Source organism: Arvicanthis niloticus, chromosome 19 (genome assembly GCF_011762505.2).
Source record: "Arvicanthis niloticus isolate mArvNil1 chromosome 19, mArvNil1.pat.X, whole genome shotgun sequence".
Taxonomy (NCBI): domain Eukaryota; kingdom Metazoa; phylum Chordata; class Mammalia; order Rodentia; family Muridae; genus Arvicanthis; species Arvicanthis niloticus.
In genome coordinates this window covers 30,007,843-30,023,556 of record NC_047676.1, presented here as the reverse complement: position 1 = coordinate 30,023,556, position 15,714 = coordinate 30,007,843, and the positions used below count along the sequence as shown (strand labels likewise).

The window sequence follows — 15,714 nt, the reverse complement described above, 5'->3', positions numbered from 1 at the left end:
CAGGCTCGTTGGTCCTCAGAAGGCAAACAATGAAAAACACCTTTGCAGAATGTCCAGCTTTTGGCCATTTCACTTTCCAGGGTTTGCAGGATTGATTTTTGGAAGCAAGCCAGGGTCAGCACAATAAAACTGAAGATGAATGTTGAAGAACTGGGGTACTGTTTTCCTCACGGCCTTGCAGTCAGACCTCATTACGGTAGACGGACCGGTTTTAGCCTCTCTCCTGCAACTTGACCTTCTCAGTCATTTCATTCCCATGGAAGCCACACTTTCTTCCTGTTTTAAAAGCAGATGGGCAAAGGAGTGTGGAACACTGGGCTATTTTAACCCTTCCTAACCCCTGTCTCTGATGTCTAAGTATACGGTCCTGTCTTGGCTTCGTAACCTCCACATACAAGGCAGGTCTCAGCCCTACAGGTTATTTCAAACCAGACTTGGTCTCTGGGTAGCAACAGAGATGCAGTCCATAGTTTAGACTCAATCAGGGTCTCCTTAAAACCCTGACACTTCAACAGCCTGCAGCAGGCAGAGGTGGGACTTAAATTACCTGCTGCTGCAGACAGACTCCCAGGGGCATTCCCGTCTCTAAATCACACTGCAGTGTGGGTTTCCAAACGTCTGCCCAGGTTGAGCAACAACGTTAGCACGCGGAGGTGACACCTTTTCTGTATTGCACTTGAGAAAGGAAATGAGTTTGGGGACCAAATTAATCACACGATGTGAAAACGCATTTGCCCAGAATGAGGCTGTTGTTTCCCATCTCACAGCTGTCGGCTGAAGGGCCAGCCTCACACAAGACACTCCATCAGGCGATGGAGGAGAGGCAAAGGCAGAGAAATCAGGATGCTTTTCTTGGAAAAGTGAAGAATGGGAGATGTGAGTCAAACACTCCAAAACCAAAAGACCACCACAACCAAAAGTCCAGGCACAATGGGAGACCTATGGGCTGGCTTCTGCCTATGGGGTGTTATGTGAAAACTCTCTGGCCAGGAGCAATTGAGTCGTACTTCAAAGGTATTTCCTTTCGCTGAGATGAGAGAGCAATATTTTAAGCCAAAGCAACATGTGGACAGCATTCAGAACTGGAAAAGGAGGAGAGGGTCTATAAAATGGCAAGCAATCTAGCTTGACCGGAAAACGGACTGTGAAATGAATTCAGAGGGAAGACAGGAAAAGAAAAGCCATGTTATCCCAAGCCTAGAGTGTCCAGCATTAGGTCCTAGAAGACCAAGGGGTCCTGAAAGGAAAACATATTAAATATAAGAGTTGCAAGATCAGAACTGCACTTGGAGAAAGTTGTCGTAGCAGAATATTATTAAATCAAAGGCGGGGAAAGGAAAAAACAAAACAAAACAAAAAAGACAAAGAGCTGGGTCTGGTGTTGCATGCCAGTAATTCCAGCACTAGAAGAAGCAAGGGATCAGAAGTTCAAGGGCATTCTTAGCCACATTGTGAGTTTCAGGCCAGCCTAAGATTATGTAAGACGGGCTCCAAAAAAGTGGGGGAGGGGTGAATGACAGCACTTACCACAGAAATAGCATCTTTGAGCTGGAGATTAGAATCATTAAGAGAACATGCTGTTCTTCCAGAGAGGACGAGAGTTTGGTTCCCAGAGTCCATGTTGGGAGGCTCATGACAATCTATAACTACAACTCTAGGGGATCTGATACCTTCTAGTCTTGGCAGACACTTGCACACAGGTGTGCACATATACAGATAAGTGAATACAAACAAAGTTCTTTCAAAAAATAACATATCTTAAATGTATTCTATAATAGCATGCTTTTAAAAATGCTAAGAAACCTCAAAAAAATATTTCAATTACAGCTGGTTTTTTGAGGGTTTACATATGAAAACCTGTCACTCCTACAGTGGCTTAATCCTTCCTTCCTGATTTTATACAAAACTCCAAAGTGAACACCTACTACTTTTTATTAAATTTGATTCTGATTTCAGGTCTTTTGTCAAGGACATGAACTTGATGACTAACCTAGACATTACAACTCATCATTTGAGGGTGCATATTTGAAAAATCTGTGATATGAAATTAAAGCAATGGAATTCTTTCATTTGCATGTTCATGGGCTCCTAAGCTCATTTGCATGTTATGTCAATGTCCTCCAAGTCTGAGGTCGTGTCAATCTGAAAAAAACTATACTATTTCTGCTAGTATATAAACCCTTATAAAACAAACAACGTAATTAATGAGCACCAAATGTTTAGGCATTTTATAGACTTGCCTAAACAACATTATTCTAGGTGTTATGATGTTTAAGTTTCAGATGAGATCCATAAAAAATGAAAAATGAAGCAGGCCTCTGGAATCAGTCAACAGTAAAAGCTGAAGCTAGAGTTCAAATGCAGACTTGTCTGACTGGAGTCTCTACAGTTCCTGTGTTCTGCATATGGTCTGTAACTGAAGTTTATCCATTACTTTAGAATAGCCATTATACGACCTAATGCTTTCTTTATTTCACGACACCAATTAGAAACTCGGAACATCAAGGAGAAAGCCTTGTCACTTGAATGCTGAGCCTTGACTTATTCTATTTTGGAAGAATAACAAGTATTGCTTACTACCAAAGAAAGTGGCTACTGAATATTTGAGGGATGGGAAACTTCAAAGTCATCAGGGTGGTCCATGAGACACTAAAAATCTCTCTTATCAGAGACACCTAGAAGATTCAGGGGGCTGTCATCTGTACACCATACACTGGGGGTATGACTGTCAACCCTCCTCAGTCATTCTAGAGCATCCATGGCATGCACACAGCCTCTCAAAAGAAGGAAGGATAAAGAGGAAATCTCACTGTAAAATTCCCTCCATGGGTGATGGAGTCACATCTTGAGTTTACCTGGGCAGAGATAAAGGAAAAATATTCCAGTGTCAGATCAATGTGGGGACTACATTCAACGCTGGGCAAGCAAAGAGGTCTATGAGATAGCAAGTCATCCAGCAGAGTGAAGTCAGCTTCCAGAACTTTCACTGTTATCTTCTCTGTTGGCTACAGATACATCTCCACACTGCAGAGCAATAGTGTCAGACTGTTGGTTAGGCCAGGTTCATCTCCTGGCTATGCCATCTGGCTACTTTTAAGTCATCTTAAGTGCCCTCACTTCCCAGTGGAACAAAGATGACAAAGCCTTAATGAAGTTGTGAAGCCATAATTGAAATTCTGAAGGTGCTTTGGAAAGTCATTCAAACAAACCTATGAATTTACTGACATGGGATCTATCCAAACTATCTTCATCCTCATTGAGCAGGATGCTATGTCTAAAAGATTATTGTTATATTTTAAGAAGCATTTTACTGAATAAATTATCTACCGTGAAGAGTCCTTTCTATGATGAGACACAAAGAAGCTTCTAGAATACTGGTGGATGGGGTGGCTAAAGTTTCAATTTGTCTTCTTAGAAAGCCATTCTTTCCCTTATTATTTTGTATTTATGTGCATACACATGCATAGATGCATGTGTGCATGTGCACAAGCCTGAAGTAGACATCAGAAACCTAGAGTTCAACAATTAGGCTACAACAGGTTAGCCAGCAAGCCCCAGAGGGCCTCCTGTCTCTTGCTTCCCAGTGCTGGGATTGTAAGTGCACGTGTGTAAACCACGCACTCAATGTTTTAAAACATGAGTTCTGGATATAAAATTTCTCACAGTTATGTGGCAAGACTTTATCTTCTGAAGTATCTCCCCAACCCCACCACAAAAAAAAAAAAAAAAAAAAAAAAAAAAAAAAAAATCTACTCTCCAAGTAGTTCTCAACCTGTGGGTCACAACCCACAAAGATGATCAGAAAATACAGATATTTACATTTACATTATGATTCATAACTGTAGAAACAGTACAGTTATGAAGAGGCAATGAAAATAATTTTATGGCTAGGGGCCTCCACCATATAAGAAAACTATATTAAGGAATCACAGCATTAGGGAAGTTGAGGAACCACCACTCTAATTCATAGGTGACGCCTATAAAGGGGTTAATTTTACTTCTTGTAAGATGTAAGAATACACAGTCATATATTCATTTAGCTTGAAAAGTTCTGGGTTTGGGGTCTGAGGAGACACTGTTTGTCCCTAGGGGTAAGATATTTACTAGATTTATATAGACAGATACACAATACCATGGCAGAGCCTCTGAGGAGAGTTCAGACTCACTCAGCAAAGAGGGAACCCAGAGGAAGGTGGTATATTTAATGGCACATGATTGACAGGGAGCCCAGAGCATGCAGTGGCAGTCAGGCTTTCTGTGAACCAGCTATGAGGGCAGAAAGGAACCTAGAGGAACAAATAATTTCTATTCTGGAAATCAAACCACTGTAGCTTCAGAAACTGTCAGAGATCAACCACAATGGTGGAGCCCTGGTTAACGTAGTTCTCTCTATATTTCAGGCCTTGTTCTAAACTGATCTACGTCAATTGGATTGCTTGGCTTTTAGGGTCTTTCCTTATATTGCTGTGGCTTCTGACAGATGGTAACTGCCATGGTTCAGACACGGCCTGACCGCATGCCCCTTAGTAACATGTCTTGAAATTTAATCACTACTGTGAGGCATTGAGAGGGTGGATATTTAATCTGAGTAGTATTTAGAGCTGGGGCCTTTCAGAGGTACTAGGAATTAGATAAGGTCATTAGAGGGAGAATTTATATTTGGATAATGGTTCCTTTATTAAAATAGACAGAGACAAGGATCCATACACACACTCCCTCCGTTCTTTATGGCTCCATGTTCTCTCTGTACCACTTCAGGTTTCTGACCAGCAAGAACATCACCAGGTGCAGCCTTAAGATCATGGGCCAGGACGATGATCCCACATCTCTTTCTTTGTAAGTTCCCATCCTTGGCTACTCATTCTGATATAGTAACAGCACACAAACCCGAAGCACTTGCTTTTCAAACAAAGTTGTACATTACCACGAAAGTTACACTCCAGCTCAAACCCATGCACAGGCCAAAAGACACAAAAACTGTAGACGGTCTGCTCCTACAAATTTGGTAACACCTCTTCTTGGTCCTTTAAGGAACTTCAAAATGGAGCATCAGAGACAACCTACTGTCCTGGGTTCAGGTTCTTCCCATGTGCTCACCTAAAATGCATCCCCTGGAACTCTTGCTGGGACGTTGTGACTGTGGTCTGCTCTGACACATAAAGCCTCTCCCACACTCCTTCCGGCTGCTCACCTCCCTCCTTGTAGGTCTGTCTCTCTCGAAGATAGTACCATCACAAGATGGAGAATCTCAACAAAGGATGGCAAGATCTTGAGGTCACCACACACAAGAGAGCTATCCAGAGGGAACAGCCAACCAGAAACACACACACTGGGCTGTGAATAAATGGAAAATAAATATCACGTGAAGGTAACAAACTCTGAAGTTGCTCACCCAGCAGCTGATGTTAATTGAACAGGTTAATGCAAGTGCTTGCTTGTAGGTGCTGCAGCAGACATACACTCTTCTTTTTATTTGTTTTGTTTTGTCTTTTCCAAGACATGGTTTCTCTTTGCTTCTTTGAGACAGGGTTTCTCTGTGTAGCCTTGGCTGTCCTGGAACTCATTCTGTAGGCTAGGCTGATCTCAAACTCACAGAGATCTGCCTGCCTCTGCCTCCTGAGAGCTAGGATTAAAGGTAGGCACCACCACTGCCCTTTTTAACTATTCTAAGGACAGGATGAACCAACCTGAAGCAGACAAATGAGTTTGCTATCGCATTAAGAAAACACTGAACTGGGCTTGCTGGATTCTTATTCTGTCTGTGCAAAATTAGAGGAACACATGCAAACTTCAACACAGCTAACCCTGATCAACACGAACCCTGTAGTGTGAATTTGGGTCTGCTGCTGGGTTGTTTGTTTTTTGATTTTTGAGACAGTCTCACTGTGTAACAGTCCACCATGGCCTGGGATTTACAAGCTTCCTGAGTTTACCACCCAATTCCTAGGACACAGACATGTACGGCCACACACAGTTTCTTGTGTGAATTGACCTCATATGATATATTTCCGAAGCTGTCTTTGAGAGTGGACTTCACAGTAAAATTGCTCAAATGATAACTAACCAGCCCAGGGAGCATGGATGCCTGCCTAGGGCAGACGCAATGTTCCACATTTAACCCTGCCACCAAGAGGTGAAAATAGATGTAAACTCATAGAGGCTAGAGTATTGCCTTCCTTCTTGCATTACGGCAAGCGTTATCTAAACTCCCTTAGGGTAGAGACTCAAGCAATCCATACTGCCACTGTTTATATGGAACTATTTAAAAGATAAATCACAGACAAGTAACAGGCTCCTAATTCACAACCATCGGCCATGTTATTTATTTCTCTGCTCACTCGTAAGAATTGCGAGCAAAGGATCATGGGACCTATTCCTAAGTGTAAGATTAGATCAATAAAATTAGCCATCTGTCCAAGGAAGGCTTTAAACGCAGGTTATATTTAAGTATTATGTTCCCAACTGCCCAGATGTTATGGAGAAGTGCCTGCTGATACGACTCCTTTTGCACAAAGGAAACTGTTAAAAGGCTAATATAAACTTATTGCACCAAGAAAAATAAATAGCATTAACTTTGTATTAAAACTGAATCAGGATTTGGGGGTGCCTTGTCAGCAAAAAAAATAAATAAATAAAACAACAAAAAAACCAAACGAGTGTTAAAATTTAAATGGCTCAGTATTTGCAGAGTCAGATAAGAAACCCATCTCAAGTGTCATTAGGGGAGTGACGAGAGAGAGAGAGAGAGAGAGAGAGAGAGAGAGAGAGAGAGAGACTTAGAAATAAACGGAGATGCGAGAAGAGCCATCAGAAGGGCAGCTTTGCTAGGCCTGGCTGGTGAAGACACCAGTAGTTAGCAAGATCACTCTTAGCTGAAGCAGGCAGAGTTCCTTTATCTAGATTCATTAAGAACAGGAAGGGTTAGGATTTTACGTATCGAGTCATCTGTGGGTTTTTCCACATGGGGCATCATGTCAGTGCTTAAAAAGTTTTGTGTTTAGAGTTTCAGAGTTTGGATTATGGATGCCCAACCTGGAATATCTTACCCATATATAGTACTTCAGTTCTCTCAAGGCACTGGTCTGCTTTACTTCCTTTGATTTTCAAAGCAAGATAGCAGTGAGGTAACCTAGGAGAAGAGAGGGCTTCTTATAGCTAAGGATCATTACAGGAAGTTCACAGGGCCTGGCCTGTCTTTCTGTGTCACTACTAACCTGTGCATAAGACCTCGGCTATTGCTTAATACCTGACTATGTTCAGACTTGGGCTGATTCCCTGTCATAGATCAAGTGTGAGAATATTCTTTGAGAAACCACTTCCCTTCTCCTAATTCTGTACAACTTCACTCAAAATAGTTACCAGGTAAAATTCAAGCATCACCACAAGGGTTACACTTTCATACAGAGGTAATCCACTCAAAGAAAACACATGCACTTGGCAGCCTCATTTACCAAGCCCCCCCCCCCCAAAAAAAAATCAAGGTGGCTGCACAATTTTTTGATTCATAAATTAACTTATTTATAAAACACTGGAAATGTTTATAAGACACTACAAATTAAATCACAAGCAGTGATACATTAACATGTCTGGGAAAGGATAAAGAAACGAAATCATAAATGCTCATGTTTGTTAGGATGCCGGTAAATATATTTGCATATATATTCATTCAGGCTTTTCCTTCTAACCCAGATTAACGGTTTCTTCAATTTTGCCTTAAGCATCACTCAGTCCTATCCAATGTCTTGTAATATGCACTACCTCATTAGTCCTTCAAGAAAGCCTATAAGGTAGGTACTTTTCTTAACATTGTTATTTATTGGAAGCTAGAGAAAGGGTGCATAGTTTACACAAATTTCCAAATGTCACCAAATAACCAACAGGAAAACTCAGAGCTTAGCCTCAAATTGGCCGAATATTGAAGTGTGTGCATGCCTGCTCAGTCAGGAGCTACCCGTGCAAGCTTCATGGAGGAGAGAGAAAAATGGAGGGTGGGGGTTGGCTATGTAGATCATGGTGTGGCTGTTATTCTTTCTCAGGTCTACTCGAAGCCATCCCTCAGTGGACAAGCAGGGAAAGAAGGTGTGGGTGGTTTGGCTCCAGAAAGGTGTCATTCAGGCACCATAAGTCCACAAGTCACTCAGGAGCCTGAAGCTGGAGAAGGACCCTTTCAGAGTTAACCTGGGCTCTCTATCAAGCCTGTCTCTAAAAAGGTAATTATAACAACAGCAACCAAAGAAGAAAGAAGATAACAAATCCCCAAGCCAACCTTCAGAAATCCCAGTGAGTCTGTATGTGGTTGCTTAATTAAATCACACCTGGCCAATTGCGCTGCTATCTGGCACAGTTTGATGTGGAAGAGACAAATACTGTGGGTGTTAGCAGGGTAGAGGTATGAAGAAGGGGAGGTGTGTGGGGGGGCAAATTCTCCATGTGTAGACTTCGAGTCACCTGTTGTCAACTCTCTTGGAGTTCTTGTTTCAAAGTCTGACGCCTGGGATGTACTCTAAAAATTCTTTCTGCATAGTTGAAGACCTCTGTACCTGCCTGTCCAGAGCCTGAGACCTGCTCCCCCAAGCTCTAAAGGTATGCCCTCTGCTGGCTGTCTATGTAATTTTTCCACCTGAGACTACCCACTTCAATCAGCTGTTCAGTATGGAGACAGCATCTCCTGGTTTATCTCAGGACATTGAAGCTACATGTTGGGTCCTTCTTCAAAAGGGAGGTCCACATGAGTGGACTCAAAAATAGCTTTCAGAAACTTTTCCTACAGCCTGCACCTTAGGCTCTGGTAGCTAGATTTCCTCAATCCTCACCCCCCTCCCCCTTTTTTTCTTTTCTGTTAGAATCTATAAGTGATTCTTAGTACATGTAGCCTGACATGCGGTGCTCATTAAGAAGCAGGGACTTTGCCAGCTCAAACAGTCAGCTGCCATCAAGATATCATGACGCAGGGGTGGTGGCACATACCTAGGATCACAGAAGTTGGGAGGTGGAGGAAGCCTGAGTTACCTCAGACCTACTCTCATTTAACCAACCAACCAACCAACCAACCAATCAACCAACTAAAACCACATGTTATAATCCACGGAAAATACTACAAACCTACTTAATTAACCTCAGTGAGTGGGACATGGGAATACAAGACATCCATCCACAGGACAAACCATGTGGAAGGTGAGGCTCACCATAACCTCAGACATATTGGACTTGACTTTCATAAATCCAGATTGGAATCACTGGATGCTTTCAGACCATATTAACACACTGAGGGTGGCAAAACAGAAGAAAAACTACAGACTACTATTTTCTCCAAAGAATTCTAAGGTTATTAAACTCTTAGCCCAGGGGATGAAGAGGTATATTGTTTCAGTCCAAGTCATTCTTCCTATGGGGAAGTACTGCCTTGCATTAAACCACATACAACCCTGTTTTGATCACAAACAGTCATGGGGCAAGAGTTAACGACTGAAAAAAATAAAACAAATAGAAAGAAGTGTTTCTTTGTAGTTACTAGATGTGATCAAGAAATCCATGGAAAGAGAGGAGAACAGATGCAGTGTAGAGTTCTTCTGCCATGATTCCTGAAGCTCATGGAGCATTACCAGCTAAGCACTACTAGATACCATACATGCATGTGAGCACACACGTACATATCTATCTATTATCCATCTACCTATACACACACAGAAAGGGGAGGGGCTCCCAAGAACCAATACAATCTCACTGTGATGGGATAGAGTTGGCTAGTTAAAAAAAAAAAAAAGAAAAGAAAAGAAAAGAAAATTGGGGGGAGGGGCTCCAGAAAAGACAAGACCCCCAATTCACATACAAATTACATGGAAAAGGTCTAATATCAGAGATAGCTTAGTCAGGGGAGTGTTTGTTTCGAAAACACAAAGACCCTAATTCAGTCTCTGGAACCCATGGAAAACTTCTAGCCATGATAACATGCACTAGTAATCTCAATGCTGAGAAAAAAGAGACAGGGGGGCCCTTGAGGCTCATTGGCCAGCAAGTCCAGCCTAGTTAGTTATCTCCAGGCCAATATGAGACTTTTTGTCAAAGGGTGTGGATAGCTTTAAAAGGATAACATTTGAGGTTGTCTTCTGACCTCTATATGTGTACCCACTGCCACACAGCTGGGCACACACACATACATGCAATAAAATGAGCAAATTGCATCTGGGAAGCTGATGCTTTCAAAGCACACACCTAATAAAGCGCTGTACTCAAAATGTACAAAAACAAATTCAGGAAGAAAACAAACATCTCTTCTTTTTTTCTTCAGAAAAAATCAAAAGATTCAAAGAACTTGAAAGGCAAATGACACGTGAAAAAAAGTTCAATATCATTAGTCATGAAGAAAACAAAAAATTAAAACTATGGTGAGATATATCATTATACACCCATTGTAAACCTTAAACCAAACAAAAAGAAAGAAACAGAGAAATGAAAAAGAAATGGTTAGCTTTAATTTTCAACTTGACACAACTAATGACCTAGGGGAAAAGTATCAATCAGTAAGGGATTGTCAACATTGACTTGGCCTGTGGCAATTGTCTTAAGGTGACTGATGTGGGAAGGCCCACCGTGGGCAGCACCATTCTCTATTCAGGGGAATCATGACCATATAATAGCAGGGAAATCATTGAGCAAAAGCCGGCCAGCAAGCAAGTGAGCTCTCATGTATTTTCTTCTCTTTGCTCTTGACTGGAGGTGATACAATCAGCTGCTTCAAATTCTTGTCACTTCCAGTGATGGATTCTAACATGGAATTGTGAACTAAACCCACCCTCCCATATGTTTCTTTTTGTCAGGTTTTTGTTTTAGCTTTTTTGTTTTTTGTTTTTCCTTCACAGCTGTAGAGATGAAACGAAAACATGTACCAAATGCTGCAGGGAATCCAGGATGACTAGAGCATTGCTCCTAGGAATGTGAAATAGTACAACCATTCTGAAAAGCGATTTAGTGCTTTCTTGGAAAGTTCACCCTACCAGAAGCAATGATCCCCATTTGGCTCCTTATCAAGAGAAATAAAAGCATATTCACACTGATCGGCCCCATTCACCACAGCCTGAAGCTGAGAACCCCTAAAAAGCCATTCCCTAGGGAACCACAGTTAAACACACTTCGGTCATCTAAGATCTATACAAAGCACTACTACTAACCAATAACAAAGGGGAAAAAATAGCTGATAAGTGCCACCACGCATGGGTTCATCTCGAAAGTATTGTGTTGGGTGTGGGAAAGCACACACAAAATATGAGAGACTCTAGAAGAATCAAAACTTTAGGGTCAGAAAGCACATTGCCAGGGGCTGTGTTTGGGGTAGATCTTCTACAATGGTACACAAGATGATATTCTCAAGCAAAGAAAATAGCCCAAGACCATTTATTTCAAAACAAATGTCTACAAGAGGGGAATTAGCTCATAGGCAGGTGATGAGGAGAACACAGGCCCCCTAGGTGGTTACTGCTAAGGCTGAGCAGCTGAGGGTGTCCACACTGGAGATGTTTATTAGAACTTATCAAGCAATCCCTGAAAAGGAAGATTTTTCATAAACGTAATAACGATGTTTTTTGTTTTTCATCTCAATAAAGCTGCCTAGAAACAATTTCATAAATGAAGGCCAGGGTGACAGATCTGCCTGTGAACTGTGAGTGGTTTCTTTCCTGTGCATCTACAGTTATGTGAATTTCACCCTTGAAATCTCTGCTGAGGACCAGAAGCAAGAGGATCCAGGCCACTGGTGTTGGGGGTTGGCGGGGAGAGTGGATCTTCACACTAGGCCTGCTCAGCTTTTGACATTAACTTGGACAAATCATGGAGTCCCTCTTGGTCCTGTTGCAAAGTGAGGAGTTTGCACTTGCTTCCGGTTTATGCAGAACACGAATGAAACTCTTTCAGCCCACTGTGTTTATACACAGTGGTGGCCTGCAGGGGTGGTATAGACATAGAACCCTCCACCTTCCCATTCTTCTACCCCCAAGGAACACCAGTGTCTTTCTCCCCCCACCCCCAAACATTAAATCCCATGAGTCTGACAAAGAGATAAGTAGTTTCTCATTACTCTGTAAAGCTACATACACTATTTATGGGTGGAGTCAGGGGAGAGTAGCTTGTACCCCACATCAGTAGATTAGGTACTATTCTGTTTGGAGGTGACACAGATATCCCACACAAAATAGCAAGGCGAGGTCCTCTACCTAGGTTACAGGGCTTTCTATCCCTGGGGAACTCAGCCTTGAAAACACTCAAGTCTACATAGTTCTGCAAACAAAACAGCTCAAGACTTGGACTTTGTGCCAAATACCAGAGCCTAAATTCCCATTCCAGCATTTAGCCTCTGTGTAGCCTTGGGTAAGAGATTGAGCTCCACTAAGCCACAGTTTCCCCCTTAGTAAAACAAAGAGAGTAGCAGCACAGCTCACAGGGCTTGATTAAAGAAATAAGTATGTGTCAAGTTCTCAGAACAGTGTAACAAGCACTTAATTAGGGCCAGTTATTATTATTTAATTTGACTTAATTTGAGCACCGCTGTGACAACTCTTGTGTCTCTTGGCATATGTGTGGAGTTTTATTTCCTAATACTCAGTGGCAGAAGGTGCTACAACTTTGGGGTGAGGGGCAAGGTGTTCTTTTCTGTCTCTTTCTAAAAGAAAGGACGGAACCTTCGGGTTAATTGGAAACTGTATGTATCAAAAGTCGATTGTGCAGAGTAAAGAGGAAGAGATAAACAGGTCACACTGCTTTGCAATGCCTGTGTGGTGGCATCATCACCTTCAAAGTACTGCACCCAAGCCAATTTCTGTTGGGGGAAACCAGGTACAAAGTCCCTCCCATATGGACCCGAGCTGGATTTGCTGGTGTCTGGGGGAGCTTACAAATGAGCCACTTGCTCTTTGCATCAGAGCCAACAGGGGCAGTTTTTAATCTGGACCAATTTTACGGATCAAAAAACTAGTCTTTCCATGGGATGTAAATGAGCCTACAAGGAAAATTTGCCCTGAAGTTTATGAAGTAGCTGTCATTTTCACCCCAAGAAGCTTTCTAACCTGAAAACCATTGTCTGGATAAAATTATGAAGTTTGTTTTTTTTTTTTTTTTTTAAAGCCTTTCTTAGGCTGAAGCCAGTCTAAATATTCCGTCTACCTTGATGAGGCCAAACACATTTAAAAGGAAGTTTTCAAAAATCACTGTTCTCCTCTCCCTGCCCCCCCCCCCCCCCCCCGCACCCTCACCCCTCAATACTTCAAGTAAAGAAAGCAATGTGAGGTATTGTTGATGTGAATATCTGGACAAGATGCTGAGTGGACCAGGCAGAAACGTTTTTAGGAGAGGAATGACCAAAAACAATAGAAAATGATGACGCAAGTGGGGGGAGACGTGTGTGCAATTATATACAGCCAAGTTTTTGTACAATAGCTTTACATTCTGCTTAAATGGATTGAAGTCTACCCTCAAAGAACCTTGCATATGTCACACAGGCTAAGAGCCACAGACGTTTGAATAAGCACATGCTAAATGGTTTCGTGTGCAGAAACCTGCAGAAGGCAAGTGTCCATAGTGTTTTCTTGAGCAAGAAAGTTCAAAGGCTCCTCTTATTGTGACCAGAAAGTATGTGAAGATGCAAGAAGACAATTTAATACGATTTTACCTTGGATGGCTGCCGTTGCCTCCCCAGTGAACTGGACAGTGTGCGGACAGATTTGTTCTGAATCTGGAATGTGCTGGGGAAGCTGAGAATGGTCCTCAATTTTAAGTCAGGTAAGGGGATACAGGTGATCACAGAGCCTGAAGACTAAGGTATCTCCTAGGATCAAAGGCAACAGTCCTAAACTCCAGACAGATCCAAGAGCAGAGCAGTAAGAAATATTTGAACATGTAAATGGGAACCTGCCAAGATTATTTTCCTTGCACTCTGATCAATTTTCCTGGTTTGCCTCTTTCTTGTAGAAACATTTGTGAAGGCAGACTCCACTTTCTGTGAGGTTTTGCAGGCTGAATTAAAAGAGTTAGGTTGTTTTCCATTGTTCAGAAGACATAATTAATCCCATAAGACAACCCCTACTTGTAAAGTAAGCTAAGAAAAAGCAGATTTTTTTTTTCACAATTCTAAATATGGTCCTGGCCAACAAAGAATAAAAATCGTTACCCAGAAGCAATGTACGAACTTTATTGTTTAAAATGTTCTACTTTCCCTCATGACACAGCCAAATCAATGTTGATTTAAAAAAAAAGAAAACCATACTTTTTACCTAGAGGAAGTGTGAGTTTTTGTGGTGTTGCATCCTCTCCAGTCCTTTGTACTAGTTAGCCTACAGTGCATATATATATATATATATATATATATATATATATATATATATATATATATATATCTTTGTTTGAACAACAGAGCTAAGACGGGAGTTCTAAGAGATCAGGTTAACCCACTGTGGGCTGCTCTCTTCACAAACAGCCCGGAGCTGCGAGAAAATCTCAACAACAGAGAAAGTGCAAGTCCCTACCCTATGCTTGGACAGGACCAGAGCCAGGAAGGGGGGCTCCAGGCAAACCTTCAGACACTCAACAGGAAATGGCTGGGCTCTAGGCAGTATGAATTTAATAAGATGTTCAAAGAAGCAGGAGGAGCTGTTGAAAGTCCTCTGCGCTCTCTCAGTCCTCTGTAACCGAGACAGAGCGATAGCTGCCCCCAACTTTTAGCAGTCTGTGGTTCTGCACAGAGCCCACCACCTCTGCTAGCTCTGGGAAACAGATCGTTTCTTTTAACAAACAACATCCCTGGAACTGCCTGGGCTGGGGGAGGGCGAGGCTCGTGCCTCGGTTGAGCTCTGCGCATAGCCAAGGCGGGCTGAGCCCACGCTGGTCAGCCGAGAGAGCTGTGTGAAGCTGCCTGCTCTGCGAACCCCACCAAAGGCCCGGACCGGGGTGCTCCGGGCACCCTGGCTCGGGGCGCACTGAACGCTTTACCTGATTTTCGCAGAGCCGTTCGGAGTGACACGGCGCCGCCGGGTGGGAGGCTGCAGGCCAGGAGCAAGAAATGGAGCAAGAAGGTTGAGATTAAATCCATCTCACCGACGGTGTCTGCAAAGTTTCACCAAGTCCCGGGCGCGCAGGGAAAGGGCGTCTCCTGGGGGACGAGGGGGACGCCAGTGACGCGAGGATGAGAAGGTGGGGGACCCAGGCAGCTGAACCCGGAGCCACTCGGGAGTCCGAGGAGGCAAGGCAGCAGTTGGGAAGCTGGCGTGCTGGAGTGGAGCGGGCTAGCAGCGGCAAGGCTTTTCGGGGCTGGGGAGTGGACGCTGGAAGCCGAGGGGAGGGACGCACCGGCCGCCTGAGGGAGGGCGGCTCGACCCGCAGGAGATGGAATTACAATCTAGTGGAAGAACGAGGGGCAGGGTCTGAATCAATTCACTCCGCGCCCACCTCCGGCGCAGACAGCCCCCAGCTCAGCCCTTCCCCGCGGGTGACCTAGATTGGGGGCCAGGGGTGGGACAGACTTCAACACTCGGCCGGAGTTCCTTGACTCAGTCTGCGGGCCCAGGGTCCTCAGCTGGATCCTAACCCTGAACTTTTGGGATGCTTCACTGGTTGGACCCTTCTTCCCCCATGCCCCTCTAGGTGGCTTGCACCCAGTTTAAACCACTTTTCCTAACACCTCAAAGGTTACTCTACTCAGTATAGCACTCCGGAGGAAGCTCAAGGGAGGGG

The 15,714-nt window shown here is 43.2% G+C and overlaps 1 protein-coding gene across 2 annotated transcripts in view; it reads right to left on the bottom strand.

Annotated features, from left to right (window-relative positions):
* The window catches only part of Egflam (EGF like, fibronectin type III and laminin G domains), a 182,754-nt gene extending 167,409 nt beyond the window's left edge, over positions 1-15,345 (bottom strand). For both annotated transcript variants that reach the window (XM_034523297.2, XM_034523299.2), the window contains exon 1: positions 14,974-15,345. In XM_034523297.2, the coding sequence (XP_034379188.1) occupies positions 14,974-15,073 (100 nt within the window). In that variant the 5' untranslated portion in view covers positions 15,074-15,345. The remainder of the gene's footprint in view (positions 1-14,973) is intronic.
* Between the last annotated feature and the right edge of the window lie 369 nt (positions 15,346-15,714).